The sequence below is a fragment of the Miniopterus natalensis genome, chromosome 7 (genome assembly GCF_054644295.1).
Source record: "Miniopterus natalensis isolate mMinNat1 chromosome 7, mMinNat1.hap1, whole genome shotgun sequence".
Classification (NCBI taxonomy): Eukaryota; Metazoa; Chordata; class Mammalia; order Chiroptera; family Miniopteridae; genus Miniopterus; species Miniopterus natalensis.
Genome location: NC_142087.1, coordinates 265,372 through 283,699, shown reverse-complemented (window position 1 = coordinate 283,699; position 18,328 = coordinate 265,372). Strand labels below are relative to the sequence as shown.

General features: G+C 47.9%; 2 protein-coding genes and 1 non-coding gene across 4 annotated transcripts in view; 2 read left to right on the top strand and 1 right to left on the bottom strand.

The window, feature by feature from the left end:
- Nucleotides 1–4,073, top strand: part of AFG3L2 (AFG3 like matrix AAA peptidase subunit 2) — a 33,879-nt gene extending 29,806 nt beyond the window's left edge. For both annotated transcript variants that reach the window (XM_087818661.1, XM_087818660.1), the window contains exons 16-17: nucleotides 874–1,068; nucleotides 3,290–4,073. In XM_087818661.1, the coding sequence (XP_087674787.1) occupies nucleotides 874–1,068; nucleotides 3,290–3,532 (438 nt within the window). In that variant the 3' untranslated portion in view covers nucleotides 3,533–4,073. The remainder of the gene's footprint in view (nucleotides 1–873; nucleotides 1,069–3,289) is intronic.
- LOC148092656 (U6 spliceosomal RNA) lies at nucleotides 2,409–2,515 on the top strand. Its single transcript, XR_015714862.1, has one exon. It is a non-coding gene; the product is annotated as a U6 spliceosomal RNA (small nuclear RNA).
- Nucleotides 4,074–6,303: 2,230 nt separating the features above from the next.
- On the bottom strand, nucleotides 6,304–17,847 carry TUBB6 (tubulin beta 6 class V). Its single transcript, XM_087818659.1, has 4 exons — nucleotides 17,776–17,847; nucleotides 17,329–17,437; nucleotides 14,902–15,012; nucleotides 6,304–7,811 (listed from the first exon to the last, which is right to left on the bottom strand). Exons 1-4 carry the CDS (start codon nucleotides 17,830–17,832, stop codon nucleotides 6,748–6,750), a joined length of 1,341 nt encoding a protein of 446 aa, XP_087674785.1. The 5' UTR covers nucleotides 17,833–17,847; the 3' UTR covers nucleotides 6,304–6,747.
- Nucleotides 17,848–18,328: the final 481 nt, after the last annotated feature.

The following is an 18,328-nucleotide window of genomic DNA, read 5'->3' as shown; positions in this document are numbered from 1 at the left end:
AGAAGCTTCTTGCTCCTCTTCTGCTCCCCCTTGTGCACGGAGTGGTATCATGCAGGTCTTCCAGCTGGGGGGATTGCCCCACCTGTTTCTCACCTAATTTTGTTGTAGATGTTAACAGTGGGCTTCTTGTTGAGGAATTTAAAATACTTCATTGCTGCCACTGTCTGCACAGAACACCCTTGTCCTTCAGCCTATTCAAGACTGCCATGTAGACTTTGCCAGGTTAAGGAGTATTATTACAATGAAGTATGTGGAGTTAATGTCATTATAAAGACTTATTGGCATTTTATTAAAATATGTTAGGCCCTGGCTGGCATGACTCAGTGGCCCATGCACCACAGGGCGGTGGATTCCAGTCAAGGGCACATAACTCAGTTGTGGGTTTGCTCCCCACCCCTAGTCCGGGAGTGTGTGGGAGGCAACTACTGGATGTGTCTCTGACATCGAGGCCACTCTCTCCCTCCCCCTCCCTCCTCCTACTCTCTCTGAAAAGCAGTGGAAAAAATATCCTCAGGTGAGGATTAACAACAAAATAAGAACTATAAAGCCCGGCTGGTGTGGCTCAGTGGTTGAGCATCAGCCTATGAACCATAAGGTTGTGGTTCAATTCCTAGTCAGGGCACATGCCCAGGTTGTGGGCTCGATCTCAGGTACAGGGCGTGCAGGAGGCAGCCGATCAGTGACTCTCACTATTGATGTTTCTCTCTCTCTCCCTCGCCTTCCTTTCTCTGAAATCAATAAAAACATACTTAAAAGATGATGAAAGAAAGAAAAAGAAAGAAGAAAGAAAGAGAAAGAAGAAAGAAAATAAGAAAATATGTTAGCCTGTCAGCAAAAATGGATGTCCAACACTAATGATGTATTCTTTTTCAGATTGTTCAGTTTGGCATGAATGAAAAGGTTGGGCAAATCTCCTTTGACCTCCCACGTCAGGGTGACATGGTATTAGAGAAACCTTATAGTGAAGCCACTGCAAGACTGATAGATGATGAAGTACGAATACTTATTAATGATGCTTACAAAAGAACAGTAGCTCTTCTCACAGAAAAGAAAGCTGATGTGGAGAAGGTAGGTGCTAGCTGTACGAATAATTCTATACACAGTTTTGCAGAAAAGGTTCAAAGTGATGATCAACTCTTTCGGTTGGTTTATAGATGTCAGCATGTCTCATATCTGGCTAACTCTTGGGTTCCTTCATTCTGAGGTTTCTGCGTCTGCTTTGTCTCTGAGGTGGTGGGAATGTGGTGAGCGAAAGCGGGCACGATCCTGGCTCCTGTGGCTCTTAAAGATACGAGTGAAGTCAGATTAATGAAGTCTGTTAACAACTACCCAATAAACAATTGAATCTGCACTCTTTCCCACCAAGTATTTTACCAGTACAGTAAATCCCCACTTAATGTTGTTGGTAGTTTCTGCAGCCTTAAGCGAAATGATGTATAATGAAACCAATTTTACCATAGGCTAATTGATATAAACAAGAATTAAGTTCCTATGGCCTCTCATCAATGTTATAGCAAAACAATGTTGAACAAAACAACATTATTTGAGGCCCTATTGTACTCCTAAATATGGAGCACTGTGGACTGATAGAAATTTACCATTGTTTTTCACCTCTGGAATAAACTAAGTGACAGATGAAAGGGCACATAAAAGAATTAGCCAAACTTGATAAGCAGGAAGTCAGCACATGAAAACTACATTTGGCTTGATGATGAGCATCCATGAATAAACTTGCTTTGTCTTTCACTGTTGTACCTCACTTGGATAGCGTCTGCAAAAGGCATGGGTCCTTATTTAGAATCCATGCAGCCAAAATTAGAATTTTTTGTTCTGTGAACATTCCACACATTATCTAATGAGAAAAACACAAATGAAAAAGCCTAAACCGGTTTGGCTTAATGTTAGAGCATCAGCCCTCAGACTGAAGGGTCCCAGGTTCAGTTCCTGCCAAGGGTATGAACCTCATTTGCAGGCTGAATCCCTGGCTCCTGGTCAACCAATCAATGTGTCTCTCACATCGATGTTCCTCCCTCCTCCCTCCCTCTCTTTCTCTCTGTCTCCCTGCCCCCTTTTTCACTCTCTCTGAAAAGCAATGGAAAAAATATCCTCAGGTGAGGATTAACAAAACAAGCAAACAAACAAAAAATGTGTAGTGTTAACTTTGTGGCTTATCCATCCCAATGCATAGAAGTCAAGATACATATTTTCATATTACCCTTCCTGGCTTTATTTTGTATCTTTGCTCTTGTTTGTCTTTGTTATTTTCAACTAACTTTTAAAATTTCTTGCTCACCCTATTTCTGTCCTTTGCCCCAACGCTGCCTCCCCCCCCACCAACCATTTAACTTCTCATGAATCCTTCCAGAATTTCTTTATGCATATACACACATAAAAAGATATATTCTCCTGTGCTTGCTTTAGCAGCACATATACTAAAATTGGAACAATACAGAGAAGATTATCATGGCCTCTGTGCAAAAGTGACATGCAGATTTGTGAAGTGCTCCATATTTTTTTCACAAAGGTGTGCATTTATATAGAAACCAATTTTTAGAAAATGGAATTTTACAGGAATATATAAATGGAATAGAAGAAGAATAGGGAGGAAGATAAAACCAGACTAAATATCGTAGATTCAAAACGACCTTATTAAAATTAAAAAAAAATAAAATGAACTAAAAAGGTACTTTAAAAAAAAACAATAATGTTACCGCATTTACACAGGTCTCTAAAACTAAATGAAATAGGAAAACCTGGGAAAAAAGAATAGGATAGGAAAATAGAATTTAAAAAAAATAGTGCAGGAAGTAGTATCTAAATTATAGTTTCATCCTATGGATGCAAACATGCTTAGGAAAACGATGTAGGCAGTCTTTAGTTGAATATAAAAAATGTGTTCCACAAGATGGCAGAAGATGACTACTATTTTAAAAGTAGATCTAATTTTACAAGGCAAAAGGTAGCAATAAGGAAAAAAGTGAAATAAGATGGCAATGCACATAAAAGGTGATTTATCAAATCAAATGTAGCAAACATGCACTTTTCTCATCAAATAGGTGCTTATGTAACTGTTCATTGTGTGGATACCAAATGTATTTAGCCACTCCCTTACTGCTGAACATTTGTTTTTACAGTATTTTTTGTTTTGCACACCTTACTCCAAAATTAGGTGACCTTGTGTATATCTTTTTCAGTGGTTCTTAAACCCTTTTTGGGGTGGGGTTGGCCATAAACAAAAACATTAGCTTTGAATAGACTTTGCTGAGTAACTGTATTGTTCATATTTCAGGTTGCTCTTCTGTTACTAGAAAAAGAAGTGTTAGATAAGAATGATATGGTTGAACTTCTGGGTCCCAGACCATTTGCGGAAAAATCTACCTATGAAGAATTTGTGGAGGGCACCGGCAGCTTGGATGAGGACACTTCCCTTCCAGAGGGCCTGAAGGACTGGAACAAAGAGCGGGGAAAGGAGAAAGAGGAGTCCCCGGAGGAGAAAATCGCCAATCAGATCCGAGGAGGGAGGCCCTTTTAGCTTGTATTGTGGCTTCGGTGTGCACGTTATTTCAACTCAGGCTTTCTCAAAAGAATGAGAGCACTGCTGAGTTGATCTCAACTAGCTGCTGACCAGTTGAAGTGGTGGGAAGAGGAGCACTTAATCCTCAGCTTCAGAAGTCCCAGTAGGTGTGGCAGGGTGGTTTTCCCCACGGCCCGGGCCCTTGGACAGCCACTGGGAGAGGTGCCTGGTACTGTTCCCTCCACCGCTGGTGAAGGCAGCTGGCCATGTCAGGGGGAGAGGCGCTGAAAGCGAGCCGGTGGGGGGGGTCTCTTCTACTTCCCATCGCCCACTCTTCATTCCTGTTTCCCTTCAGAGGCTGTGAAATTAAATTGGACTCCTGATAAGAATATTTTAATTTGACTAATACTTTAAAGATTGAATCCAGATCACATGTTTGTTTTAATGGAATGGTTTTCTACAGAGAGCTGTAACATATTAAAAAATATAAGTGTATTATGTAAATACGGCTTCTTTACATCAAAAAATAAAGTGTAAACATTTTACTTTTTTCTCCTGACCACACAGTGAGCCACTGTTTATGCTTGGGATACCTTCTTTTAGAAAAAATGTCAGTCCTTTTGGTTCTCATCAGCTCCCACAAGAGGATGAGTAACCTCTGTGTGTGTCCTGGAATGAGGAGCTCTGGATATAAAGTATGTTGGTACCAACTCGGTCAGTGCAAGAGTCTGTGATGATGGCATCAGTTTACATCTTTACTAGACTAGTCATGTTGGTCACACCATCTGGGTCTGGAAGTCGTGTCAGCGGGTGTGGCAGGCTGTCCCAAGCCATCCCCTGGATTTCAGCGAAGGGCGGTGACAATAAGCTCAGGAGGCCCCTGTGCCTGGATCTTCCCTGTCTTCCTGTCTGTCTGAATTGTAAGCTGTTACCATTACTATTAGAAGGGTGGTGCGGTTCCAGAAAAGCGGAGGTCTGCACTGTTGCACACCTAGGTCAGGTCAGGGTTTTTACCAAAAGATGGCATGAAGAAGATGGACTAAGTCTTACAGTGCCACTATTTGGATTTGGAAGTACCATGTTTTTGCATTTATTAATATATATTTTTAGCAGCCTTCTTTAATGTTTTCCACTTGCCTTGCATGTTCTTGATGTAATTACATATGTTGTGGGAGTAGTGACTCCTCAGACCTAAGACAGAATCAGTGGCATCTGGAGCACTGGGCTGACGGGGTGGGAGGTGGCTCGGGCAGGCTGCTCTACCCAGTGACCTGCAGTCGTCCCACACTGACTGCCCTCTTTCCTTGGAGGATGCTTGTGGGGAGCAGCTGAGTGAAGAATTGCTTTAAGGCTGCAGGAAGACTCACTGGGCTGTCGGTGTTTAGTGTGCTGTTCTTCACATACGCAGCAGACGAGATGTTCTGTGTACCCTCCTGCACTGCAGAGAGGTGCCAGTGTGTGCTCTTCTGCCCACCCTCAGCTGGCGGCCTTCTGGGTTGTGCCAGGAATAACATGGGTTGTGCCAGACACAAGTCATGTTTGATTCAGTAAGAAAACTGACAAAGCTGTGTGAGTCGGGTGGTAACCCGCACCTGCGGCCCCCAGCAGGCCGCCTCTTCTGTGCAGGAATGGTCACACCTGCGCTCCAGGCATTGTGAGTGTTACATGTTTGGGGCCTAACTAGAGCCCAGCCCACAGCAGGTGCTCATGGCACATCTTTGCTCTTTGAAAGTCAATCAAACCTAGCACATTTCCAGGTTAGATGGGGGTGGTCAGGATTATTTTTACTCTCACAAAATAGTTCAGACTTCTGCAAAAATGAGATCTGTTCCTACTTCAAATCATGCTGTCTCCTCAAGGCTGGGGCTTAGCACAAAATAAATGCAGTTACTGGATGTGAGCCATCCTAGCACCGGGTGGGACTAGGTCACACTGAGGTGGCCCATCAGTGGCTCCAAATGGCAAAGGCCCACTTCCCTTGCTTCTTGTCCAACAAAGGTCAGGGGGCTTTGCTCAGCGGTTACCAGAGGAGATACTGGGTTATATTTACAGGAGGAATCGGGGTCCCCGCTTGGGAGGCAGAGCAGAGGGCCAAGCACTGACATTGGCTTCCACCTGGAAGTGACATGGCACACATTCTTTTGGCTAAAGCAAAGTTACGTGTCACAGCTAACTTCGGCAATGTGGGCTAATTACTAGTAAAACTAGCCCTGTCCTGTCCTGTGGAATTTGACTTTCTTCATAAGACCTCTTAGAGAAGGTGTGGCTAGTTTATAGGAGCCATAAAGTGATAATTTATTACATACATAAGAGCCGAGCCTTCGCCCTCTGTGCTGGGCCAGGCTGCTGGTCTGAGCGCTCAGAGAAGGAAACTCAGCAGCTCTCAGAGACCACCCCAGCCGGTGCCCCTCACCCACCAGGAGCTTGCTGGAAGCCTGGAGGTGATCTTCTGTCCTTCCTCTGGCAAATCTCAATTGAGCTGTTAGGGAAGGCTGGGACCCACTTGCCCAGGACATGACTAGGGAGACGGAAAATTCTGTGGCAGATCTAAATGCTGTTTGTTGCCAATGGGGTTGACGGGCTTTTCCCCACGTGCGCCCGACCTGTAGGCTCAGAATTCTGGCTACCACCCTGAAAGCCTACAATTCAAGAAAAGCCTCTTTCCTCTCAGTTCTTTCAGTGAGCTCCTGGGGCAGTCCACCTAGGAAGGGAAGAGGGATCTGAGCAACCATTGTAAAGATGCAAAGTAACAAATCTACCGCCTAAGCAAAGGCTGGAAGAGACAAAGGAATAGTTTCAGTGTTTTATTATGAATAAGTTGTTTCAAAGGTCAATATTGCATGTTCAATATAAGGCAACACTGCACAGCTTCATTTCACAAAGGATGAAGAAATACTGTTTCTGACTTCCCTGCTAATCCTCAGACATGGCTGAACACTTTATAGTAGGTGAGGTTTATTTATTTAGCCCTTCACAGATGGCCTGTGTATTCTTTTAAGTCCCCCAGTAGAAAATGTCCCTCGTCTGATCTGATTGGGTAGGACTGCCAATTCTCTGCTATTTTAATGCACTTTCTTTATTCTAGATGACTGAGAGTAGGATTTTATTGCACTTGGGAGGGGCCTGCACCCATATGCTTAGACCAGCGCATCATTGAACAGCCATCGGCGTTAAGGCACATCAGAGTTAAAGCAAGAAAATCTGAGCTGGCGGCTCGGAGAGGGCACGCTCCCCTACTCGTTGACCTCCTCCTCATCGTCTTCAAAAGCTTCTTCGCCGTCATTGGCGGTGGCTTCTTGGTACTGCTGGTACTCGGACACCAGGTCGTTCATGTTGCTCTCAGCCTCGGTGAACTCCATCTCGTCCATGCCCTCGCCCGTGAACCAGTGCAGGAAGGCCTTGCGGCGGAACATGGCAGAGAACTGCTCCGAGATGCGCTTGAACAGCTCCTGGATGGCCGTGCTGTTGCCGATGAAGGTGGAGGCCATCTTGAGGCCCCGAGGAGGGATGTCACACACGGCCACCTTGACGTTGTTGGGGATCCACTCCACGAAATAGCTGCTGTTCTTATTCTGGATGGCCAGCATCTGCTCGTCCACCTCCTTCATGGACATGGGGCCCCGGAAGACGGTGGCCACGGTCAGGTAGCGCCCGTGTCTTGGGTCGCAGGCTGCCATCATGTTCTTGGCATCGAACATCTGCTGAGTCAGTTCGGGCACCGTCAGGGCCCGGTACTGCTGGCTGCCCCTGGCCGTCAGGGGGGCAAAGCCGGGCATGAAGAAGTGCAGGCGCGGGAAGGGCACCATGTTCACGGCCAGCTTTCGCAGGTCGGCGTTGAGCTGGCCCGGGAAGCGCAGCGAGGTGGTGACCCCGCTCATGGTGGCCGACACCAGGTGGTTGAGGTCCCCGTAGGTTGGTGTGGTCAGCTTGAGCGTGCGGAAGCAGATGTCGTACAGCGCCTCGTTGTCGATGCAGTAGGTCTCGTCCGTGTTCTCCACCAGCTGGTGCACCGAGAGCGTGGCGTTGTAGGGCTCCACCACCGTGTCGGACACCTTGGGCGAGGGCATGACGCTGAAGGTGTTCATGATGCGGTCGGGGTACTCCTCGCGGATCTTGCTGATGAGCAGCGTGCCCATGCCCGACCCCGTGCCGCCGCCCAGCGAGTGCGTCAGCTGGAAGCCCTGCAGGCAGTCGCAGTGCTCGCACTCTTTCCTCACCACGTCGAGCACCGAGTCCACCAGCTCTGCTCCTTCTGTGTAGTGGCCCTTCGCCCAGTTGTTCCCGGCACCAGTTTGTCCTGCAATAAGCAAAGAGTGGCACGCGATTTAAACAGGGCAGGATGGGCCCTGGCCGGCTTGGCTCGCTTAGTTGGGAACTGTCCTGTATACCAAAAGGTTGTGGGTTCGAGCCCTGGTCGGCGTGTGTACAGGAGGCAACTGATGGATGTTTCTCTCTCGCATCAATGTTTCTCTCTCAAATCAGTAAGTTTATCCTCAGGCGAGGATAAAAGGAAAAATAAGTAAGGCAAGACAGGAGGGAACCCCTCATTGATATTAATACTTTTTAAGTGGAGATGGAAAAGATGTGTTATGAAACGAGTAGGTAATCCGGTGGTGGCCAAAGTCAGCGGTCAGGGAATCAGGCGCCCACCAGTGCTGTTGGTGAGCACATGAGTTGGTACCTCTTTAGACAAGTTAAATACCCATCAGTTTTTAAGATGGACATATGTTTCAACCAGGTAATTTCATTGTTATTTTTAAAAAGGTAATTCTTACACATGGTAAAATTCAAAGGAAAAAAACATGCACATTAAAAAACAAGTTACCTTCCCTCTCCTTTGAGCTTTCTGAATTTTGTACTATGTACAAATATTTTCTTTTAAAAACAGTAACATTTTTTCAGGTTAATAGAGCCCCTCATTTATCATCCAGAATTACTGTTGCAAAATTTTCTGAGCCTCAACTATTTACTTTGTACCGACAAGTAAATACTCAGCACAGGAAGTGACTCCTGCCCTCAAACTGCTTCAAGTCCAGTGGTAGAAAGGAGGTGAACAGACCTGAAAGATTTTTGTATTTTTATCCAAATAGTTCAAGTAACTAGAAAGAGACCTAGTCTGTTTTCTGAACAATGGTACATTTTCCCCACCTGCTTATTTATATTTTAGAAACTCTGCATCTGAAAAGTTGGCCCTTAAAACAAATTTAAAATCCTATCTTTCAGCTCATTTCATTATAAAATTGAAGGTCTACCAGTAGTGAAGGCATCTTTCCCAAACTGTATAAATAATACAGGCCTGAGTGTGTGTAAAAAGGCGCACTTAAAATAAGTGATAGCCATAGCTGGCTTGCTTAGTGGTTTGAACCCTGGCCTGAGAACTGAAGGGTCCACAACCAATTTATGTGTCTCAATGTTTCTTTCTCTGTCTCTCCCTCTCCTTTCCACTCTCCAAAAAAATCAATGGGAAAAATATCCTCAGGTGAGGATTTTAAAAAATTAAAATAAGAAAAGAAGTGAAGTTATAGTTTTTGCTTTTCTGGACCCTGCACATTGCCTATAATACAGTGATCTTCAAATATAGCTCTGTAGCACTGAAAATACTGTAGAACAGCATACCTTCATACATTTTTAAGCTGCTTTGTAATTTGTCTTCATAAATTCAAATAGTTATAAATGACACAATTTTAATTTCTAGGGTACTACACTCCCTTTTAAAAACAACTATTATATCATTCTGTTGCATGTATCCAATAGACTTTACATAAAAATCAGCAATAAATCATAAATTGAAACTGTTGTTAAATTCCTATGATCACAGGATATTAAAAATATAACTTTTTTCCAATTAGCTTATTTATCAAAAGATGAGTATTAAATATTGCCAGAATGAGGCAGGTTTGGAATCAATTTTATTCTTCATTTTTATGTATATATATTGAAAAAATGTTTACATAAGTATGTAAATGAGAATGAATTGTGTTCTAACAATGTCATTCAATTATTTGATCTTCTTCAGAGTTATATGCCAAAAATCAAATAGTTGATCTATCATTGAAAAGTATTTTTAATCATATTTCAACCAAAAACTCAATTTTGTTCAAAGCAGAATTGGAAACAACCTAACTTGCATCAGTCATTCTTTCCTCCTCTTTCTGGAAGATACCAAAAAGGCTTTCCCAAGACTTATCAAATGCTAACTCTTTCACTTAAAGGCATTTTGTTTAATCCAATACGCTTAGAGTTGGGAAAATGGAAATATTAATACCAATACAACTTTGTCAATATGATTTTTTAATGAAATGTTAAAAAATATATTCTAAATGGTTAGGTTATTTAGATTATAAAAACTACTGCCCATATAATCTAATTGGCAAAGAGTCCTCATTAGAACAATCCTCCAAGTTGGACATACTTTCTATCAGAAAAACATGACTTTACTTTTAAATTCTAATAGGTTAATACGCATTTCGAGGAATATTAGGAAAACCACTGAGAAGTAAATTCTAGAGCATACTGTAAGGTAAGTTATGAAAAGCTGTAAAGTCAAAGTAAACAATGCAGATAATATATCTACTTAATAACAAACTATGAAAACAACGCACTGATGCTTCCCATTACTTTAATAAGGAAATGCAATATACAGTGAAAGTTGCAGGTTATTTAGGAAGCAAGGAAGATTATTAAAAAGCATTTTATTTCGCCCTGGCCAGTGTGGCTCAGGTCGAGTGTCATCCCAGGGAACTGAAAGGTTGCCGGTTTGAGTCCCAGTCAGGGCTCACACCCAGGTTATGGGCTCTGGGGGGCATGTAGGAGGCAGCCAAGCCATGTGTCGCTCTCACATCGATGTTTCTCTCTCCCTCTCCCTTCCTCTCTCTCTAAAGAAAACCCAGAGCACTAAACAGTGCATATAGCTGACTATCATCTTACATATATAATAGATGTGTATCTGCTGGGATGTGCACAGAATGTGTCTGAAGGGACTCTCGAGAATCTGAGAGTGGCCGCCTCTGGGAAGGAGCCCGGGTGGGCCCCAGCTTGGGCAGGAAGGAGATCAAGTTCTCACTGTAATATACCCTGAGGTTCCTTTTGAATCCTGGACCATGTAAATCTTTTACCTGGCTAGCCAGCAAAATGAATGTTTTTAACTTTATTAAAACATTTATAAAAATGCATTTTGGAAAGAAATTGGAGAAATACACACTGAACTAATAAATGATTGTCTCTGAAGGATGGGATTACAGGGAGTTCAGTTTCAGCATTATATATTGCTCATAAAAATTTAATTAAACACACATGTGTTTTATGATCACGAAAAGAAAATTATGGAAACCTGCCTTTAAGGAAAATTTTGAAGTGTCACCAATAAGTGGGGAATTACTAAATGATGACACACACAATGGAAAGGCACTGACTGTCACGGGAGATGTCTGAGATATGTTAATGAACTTTTCAAGAAAGTGGTATGTGTAGCACGATCCCATTTACCAAAAACAATCAACCATGTGCGTCAGGCAGGACACTCCTCCACCGTCCACAGCATCTAGTCATCCTCAGGGGCTAAAATCTCAGGGTCCATCCATGGACGGGATGGGGTTTCTGTATGTACACTGTGTATTGTTTGGGGGAAAACCAACAACATGTGGAAACAGTTCTTTAACTTTGAAATGAAAACATTAAATATGTTTAAATGTTAAATGGTGGTGTTTCCAGGAGGGCAGCACCGCCCGTCTGAAGCCAGGGCCGGCCCCGGGCTGGTCTGTCTGAGCCGCACCTTACAAGTGAGCCCAGCCTCACTCCTGGCTCCTTCCCCCCATTTGGCCGGTCAAAGGCACCAAGGCTATTGGCACGACAAGACCTGCGGCTCAAAGTAAATGATGCAGATATTATCTATTTAATAATAAACTATAAGACAGCCCCTCGTGCCCGCATCAGGCCCAGTGGCCGCTTCAGCCCCTCAGGTGGCCATTTCCTTGACTAGGAGGTGACTGTTTTCTCTTTCTTCCCACCCAGTGGGGTCCCACAGTGACACCTGGCTGACCGCCTACTCTTCTCAGGCTCGAAAACGGTCACTGTCCTTCCCGTGCCCCGACGAACTCCTGTGCCCCGCCCGAGCCAGCAGGCGCGGCCCGGCCAGGCCAGCCTTCCGCGCGGCGCAGTGGGGCCGTCACACCTGTGCGAAGGAAGGCTGGGCGTAATCGTCACAGAGGGACTAGGGGTCACTTCATGAAAACGGACTGCAAACTAACAACTGAAAGCGAGCGGGTGGCCTTCGGCCGACAGCCAGCCACGGGGAGCGGAGCTCGCTCGAGTCCTAAGTGCACAGGTCCTGAGCTCGCCCCGTCTTCCCTTCAGCTCACACCCTTCACTCGGCTTCCTCAATATTTATAACATGATCAGCCATGAAGTCTTCTCTGCTCTTGACAAAAGGAGGAAGCTGGTGACTTCTGAAAATATTTTGCCCCTGTCTCATAGCAACAGACGTTCCCAGTTAAATATTTGGGGGTCATGAGTTGAACGTCTCCTGCAATGCAATGTTGTGACATTAATCAGCGGCTCCAGAGTGCGGAGCATAAGGCTGCAGTCGCGGGCAGGCGGGTGCCACAGGTCCCCTGGGTTTTCTCAGAGTCCACCCTCTGGGTTACCTCCAGCTCACGCTGTGCGCTCTGCATGTGCTCTCTGACCCCTCTCCTAGCACTACATTTTGAAGAAAAAAGTACGAGTGCAGAAAGAAGCTTAAAGGAAAGTTTCTCTCTCTGGTGTTTCACTTTCTCCCACAAGACTCTTTCCCACTATAACAGGCATGACTGCTATGCAGTCAGCAATTTGTTAAGAAAAAGGTTGTTTTTAAAGTGTACCCATGTTCAAAACTCAAATGCAGATAACTTATTTAGAATTATACATATTTCAGGTCTTTTCTGTTGTTGTTAATCCTTACCTAAGGATATTTTCTCCATTGATTTTTTTAGAGAGTGGAAGGGAGGGGGAGAGGCAGAGAGAGAGAGAAACATCATTGTGAGAGAGACACATCCATGGGCTGCCTCCCCACCGGGGCCGGGATCGAGCCTCCAACTGAGGTACGTGCCCTTGGCCGGGTATCGAACCCTCGACCCTCAGTCCTCAGGCAGACACGCTAACCACTGAGCCAAACTGGCCAGGGCTCAAGTCTGGTTTTTTGTTTTGTTTTGTTTTGTTTTTATTTAAAAAAAAACACATTTCAAACTATATCTGAAAATGGACTAAGACTGGTTTATTTTAATTTGCAGACTCTGAAACAATGAACTATAAAGCCACAGGGGGGTGAACCCTTTCCCATTCATGGACAATTCTGCCTCCCTTATTAGCAGGAGAATGCCCTGAAAACAACTGTTTAACCAAACAATATAGTATGTTCCTACATTCTGGTTACCCCTCCATTCCACAAAGCAAATGTGCTACTTAACAAAATAAGCATATTCATTTAAACAATTCATAAGCGTGGGTGGGAGGCAGCCAATCGATGCGTCTCTCTCATATTGATGTTTCCCCCTCTCTCTCACTCTCTCTCTCCCCCCCTTCCACTCTCTCTGAAAAGCAATGGGGAAAAATCCTCAGGTGAGGATTGAAAACAACAACAACAGGTGTGCATGTTTCTCCAGAAATAATTGTGGAGATGGTTTAAATGCCAAATGCCATTTCTAACATTTTTCAAGGTTTACAAGGACAGTAAATTAGGTCATTAAATGGTTACTAAAGGTCTATCTTAATTTGTTCTTAAACTTTTTGATCCCATTTATTGACACCCAGAAAGATGAGACCAAACCTCTCTTACACTTTTAATATTCAGTTCGAATAAATAAAACCAAAGAAAACTCGCACAGTTGCTAAAGCTGCTGCTCTGAGAAACTAGCTGAGCATGACTTCAATAGTCTGTGATAATTCAATTGTGTAAAAATCAGCTCACGGTTTCGACTCTCTGAGACCTCAACAGGCCCTGGCTGTGCAGGAGGGGTGGCCGGGGGTGAGGCCTGACTCCTGGGCAGACATCTGGACCGGGAGAGGCAGGAAGGCAGGCAGAGGCGGTGTGTGACCTCTGGTGTCCTAGGGGCCGTCTCCAGAAAGTGCACCAACAGGTGCCACAGCCTCATCCATGACAACACTTCTTATGACAGACTTAAGGCATGTAAAAGGATATGGAGCGTCATGTAATGACTATCTACCTACTTTACCACCCATTTTAAGAAATAAAACATACTAATGTTACATGAAGCCCAATAGAACATATATAATTTAGAGCATCTTAAATTTAAACAATGTAGAATGCGTAATTTTTTTCTATTTTTGCTCCAAAAGCAGTTGGTGTGTGTGTGTTTTGGCTGACCAACCTCCATGGGAACAGGGTTCACAAGTTGCACTTCAATATTGTGTCTCTATGTGTGAGTCCTGTTTATGTGTGCTCGGGGACAATTGTGGTCTCTAGTTCAGGGAAGGTAAAGAATATAAATGTCACTGTTTGTGGACTATAAAAATATTGGAGATTTAGGTTTTCTGATGTAAGAAAAGGGGCACCAGAGTCCTGATCTATCTGAAATCTCACAGGTGAAAAATCTCTTGAACAAGTTATTGTTAGAAGCTTCGCCTGTCCTGTTGGTTCGTAGGTTGTCATGGTGATGGGGGAGCAGGTGATACCCAGAGGACACATAAACTCTGTGAATGTTCATCTTCCTGAGTCATCCTTCTAACAAGTCACTGCCTGATTGTGCTACAGGGTAATCAATTCATGTACCGATAAAATCTTCCAGATTCTGTATCCTCTTGTATACTATGAAGTAACCTTGATTCTAAAACCCATGGCTACAGGGTGATGGAGGCTGGTTATCACGAATGGTGACACTTTATTTAATTTTATATAATTTTCTTTAGAAGTTTACAGAGTGGCAGGTGCTATTATCTTTTTTTTTTTTTTTTTTTTTTTTTACGTAGAGGAAGGGAGGGGAGGATTTGTCCAATTCTGACAGAACAAAACTCATATGGCACCAGTCTAGAAAGAAAGCAGAACTGTCTATAGATAGTGGAAAAGAAATACAGGTGTAAACGTACTGAAGTTAAAAGATGAGCCGTATAGGAACCAAAACCAAGTTATTATTATATTATAATAATTTATGAAGGGGGAAAAACGTTAATGCCTAAATTTTTTTTTTTTTAATAAAGAACTATCAGTGTAAGCATTTCATTTAGAGATAAAGGCTACTTTCCTAAAAAAAAGTCAAGGATTACAATAGGTGCTTGCGATCAGGCTGGGGACTGTTGATTTCCGTTGAAGGTTTTCTGTGCCGTGTGATGTTTTTAATCTTGCACATAACTTAACTCTGATATTTAAAAAAGAAGAAAGCAGGAAAGATGGAACCTACCGAAGATGAAGTTGTCAGGCCGGAAGAGCTGCCCAAAAGGCCCGGACCGCACACTGTCCATCGTGCCGGGTTCCAAGTCCACCAGGGCAGCCCTGGGCACGTATTTCTGAGCTGGAAGAGAACAGCACCCGCCCCCGACGGTCACTTTCTGGTTTCTAAGGTAGTGGCCTTCCCCACAGCAAGTCCCACCCGCTCAGAGGCCACGGATGCAGGAAGCAGGGTCCCGGGGAAGGTGCCTGGCTTTCCTAGAATCACAGTCTTCGTGCTGGGAGAACTCCATCCCACCCCGAGTGTGCCCATGAGGAAACCAGCCCGGGCACGAATGGGCAGAGGAAGTTCCCGGAATCAGCCGGGTGAGCAATCAAGTCTCCTGACTTCCTGCCTCCTGTACTTTCCAGTTCACCCTAACTCCCCTTTCCTGTCGGGCAGTCTACTTTTTCAGCTCCATGGAAATAAACTGTATCTGTTGTGGCAAATTGCATGCTGCTGTGACATTCTTTCTGCTTTCGGGCCCCTCCCTCAGGGACACATACATGAACCCAGCTACAGCCTGCGCACCTCATTACAGGTACCACTCAGTCCACGGCGTTGTCTGAGACACTCTCGTCTATGAACGAGCGCTGCCCAGTGGGCTTTCCTGTATAAGTCCACTTTTGTGCCAGTTGGGCAAGAAATTGTTCCCAGAGAGGATGGGGTTAATCTGACGGCACACAAGAACTGCTCCTCAGCGCCGTCCAGCTACACACCCTGGGTAGCGGCTGAAGCCCGCTGGACCTAAGGGTTAACAGGAAGCGCAGTGTGCTGGAACGTTCCTTAGTTCTATCTAGAAATCTCATCTTCTCAGCCTGCTTGTCCAGACCTTCTGTCGTAGCTGCTTAATGAACATGTCCTGCTCTTTTCAGCTGTTATGTGGACAAGCAGCAGCATGTGAATCCAAAAAACTGAAAGGGATTGTCTCTAGGAATATGCGTCGTGTGGAAGGGTAGCATTTGTCATTTTCCGGGCCTTCTTTCAATGTCTTAGTGTTTTTGTTGTTTTGAAGGGCATGTATCACTTCCATAATAAAAAAACTGTTACAGAAATAATGTATACATGTAGCTACAATACATATGTAGACAGCCAGGAGGGGGGGTATTATTCCCAAACTGAGACAAATCACAGCCTGAATTTTTGCTAAAGTCCACCAGACAATTACCCAAAATTGCCTAGTTTCAGCTTCGGGGGAATGTAAAGTCTTTTTGCAGGTCTGCAAAGGGCCAAAAAAGTCATTTAAGGGAGTGCCTTTCAAATTTTTAGCCAAGAACCTCCATTGAGGGATACATACTAAACTGGAAATAAAGAACAAGCGGAGTATTACCCACCAAGTGGATTTCACAACACTAACGGGTAGTCTGGTTCAAAAGCACAGGCCCGCGCAATGGGGCTGTTTGAATAAACTGACCGCGCGTTTCCCGCCCCAGCGGGGGGGGGGGCTGCTACATCCCAGGCGAACTTTCCCCAGAGGAGGCGAGCCCAGAGCACCAACGCCGGCCGGCGGCGAAGCCCGGGGTCCCAGGGAGGGAAGGCCCGGGTCCGAGGGGGGGAGGGCGGGGCCCCAGGGGGGAAAGCCGGGGCCCGAGGGGGGGAAGGCGGGGGTCCCGGGGGGGGGGGGGTGGAAGGCAGGGTCCCAGCAGGGGAAGGCCGGGGTCCCAGGGGGAGAAGGCGGGGCCCCAGGGGGGAAAGCCGGGGTCCGAGGGGGGGAAGGCCGGGGTCCCAGGGGGGAAAGCCGGGGTCCCAGGGGGAGAAGGCGGGGCCCCAGGGGGGGAAGGCCGGGGTCCCAGGGGGTGAAGGCCGGGGTCCCAGGGGGGAAAGCCGGGGTCCCAGGGGGAGAAGGCGGGGCCCCAGGGGGGAAAGCCGGGGTCCCAGGGGGTGAAGGCCGGGGTCCCAGGGGGGGAAGGCGGGGTCGCAGGGGGTAAGGCCCGGGCCCCAGAGGGGGAAGGCCGGGGTCCCAGGGGGGGAAAGCCGGGGTCCCAGGGGGAGAAGGCGGGGCCCAAGGGGGGGAAGGCGGGGTCCCAGGGGGTAAGGCCCGGGCCCCAGAGGGGGAAGGCCGGGGTCCCAGGGGGGAAGGCCGGGGTCCCAGGGGGAGAAGGCGGGGCCCCAGGGGGGGAAGGCCGGGGTCCCAGGGGGGAAGGCCGGGGTCCCAGGGGGGGAAGGCCGGGGTCCCAGGGGGAGATGGCCGTAGTCCGGAGGGGAAGGGCACGGCCCGGGGGTGGGAAGGCCCGGGTCCCAGAGACAGGATGGCCGCGGTCGGAGGCGGCGGAGGGCCCGGGTCCGGGAGGGGGGGCCGGGCAGGGCAGGGAAGGGCGCGGTCGCGGAGGGCACGGCCGAGGGTCTGGAGGGGGAGGCGGGCGCCCGCGGGGAAGGGCGAGGCCCCCGAGGTGGACTCACAGGATGACTCATTGTAATAGACGTTGATTCTCTCCAGTTGCAACGCCGAGTCCCCCACGTAGGCTCCCGCCGGGTCGATGCCGTGTTCATCGCTGATCACTTCCCAAAACTTTATGCGGGACGAAGCGGGGGACACAAGGTCAGAGCCCGAAGCCCAGGCCCCCCCCGCGGCTGACCCCAGGGCTGGCGGGCGGGGCGGGGCGGGGGGCGCGCGGCCGCCGAGTTCCTGGCGCGCTGGAGCCTCGGGCGGCCGCTCCCGCCCAGCCGCGCGGGGGTGCGGGCGGGGGGCCCGGGCCGGGCCGCCCCTCCTCCAGCCCTTCCCGGGCGCGGCGAGGGGCAGACCCGCGGGCACGGCGCTAGTGCCCCCCGGGCAGGCCGCGCAGCGCGCACCGAGGGCCCGGGCCTGCAAGCCGCCCGCCCGCGGGAGCCCGGCCCCCGCCCGCTCACCTTGGTGCCTATCTGGTTCCCGCACTGGCCCGCCTGGATGTGCACGATCTCCCTCATGGCGGGCGCCGGCTCTGCGCTCCGGGAGCTCGCTCTTCCGACCGCGGGGGCGACTGCGGCCAGCCGCACGCTCCGGGACTCGACCCTCCTCCCGCCCTCCACCCCCCGCCTCCGGGACCAATGACTGCGGGCCTCGCCCTCCGGGGCCCGGGCCCCTCCGCCCCGCGGGCCGGCGCCTCCCTCCGCTCCTCCCCGCGCGGCTCGCCCGCGCCCACGCCCGGCCCCCCAGCCCCCGCGCCAGCGCCCCCCCCCTCGGCTCTGCGACCCCGGGCCGTCCTCCCGGGGCCGCCCCGACCCTGCTCGGTCCTAGAAAGGGGACCTGACAGGCGACAGCTGAGGGGCCCCTTGCGGGGGGAGCTAGGCCGGGAAACGGGCGGCCCCTCGAGCGCCCACGGCTCGGAGCGGGTCGTTAGTGGGGAGGCAGAGGCGCGGACGAAGGCGCCCCTCCCCATTTCGCAGCCTCAGTGCGCGCCCGCCCGGGAGGGAGCCTGGAGAC

Excerpts from the sequence above, each read along its gene's own strand:
- TUBB6 (XM_087818659.1), bottom strand. The coding sequence starts at position 17,832 with ATGAGGGAGATCGTGCACATCCAGGCGGGCCAGTGCGGGAACCAGATA. Across the intron at positions 15,013-17,328 it reads CTATTACAATGAGTCATCCT|CTCAGAAATACGTGCCCAGG; the intron begins GTGAGTCCACCT and ends GTTCTCTTCCAG. Across the intron at positions 7,812-14,901 it reads GCCTGACAACTTCATCTTCG|GACAAACTGGTGCCGGGAAC; the intron begins GTAGGTTCCATC and ends TGCTTATTGCAG.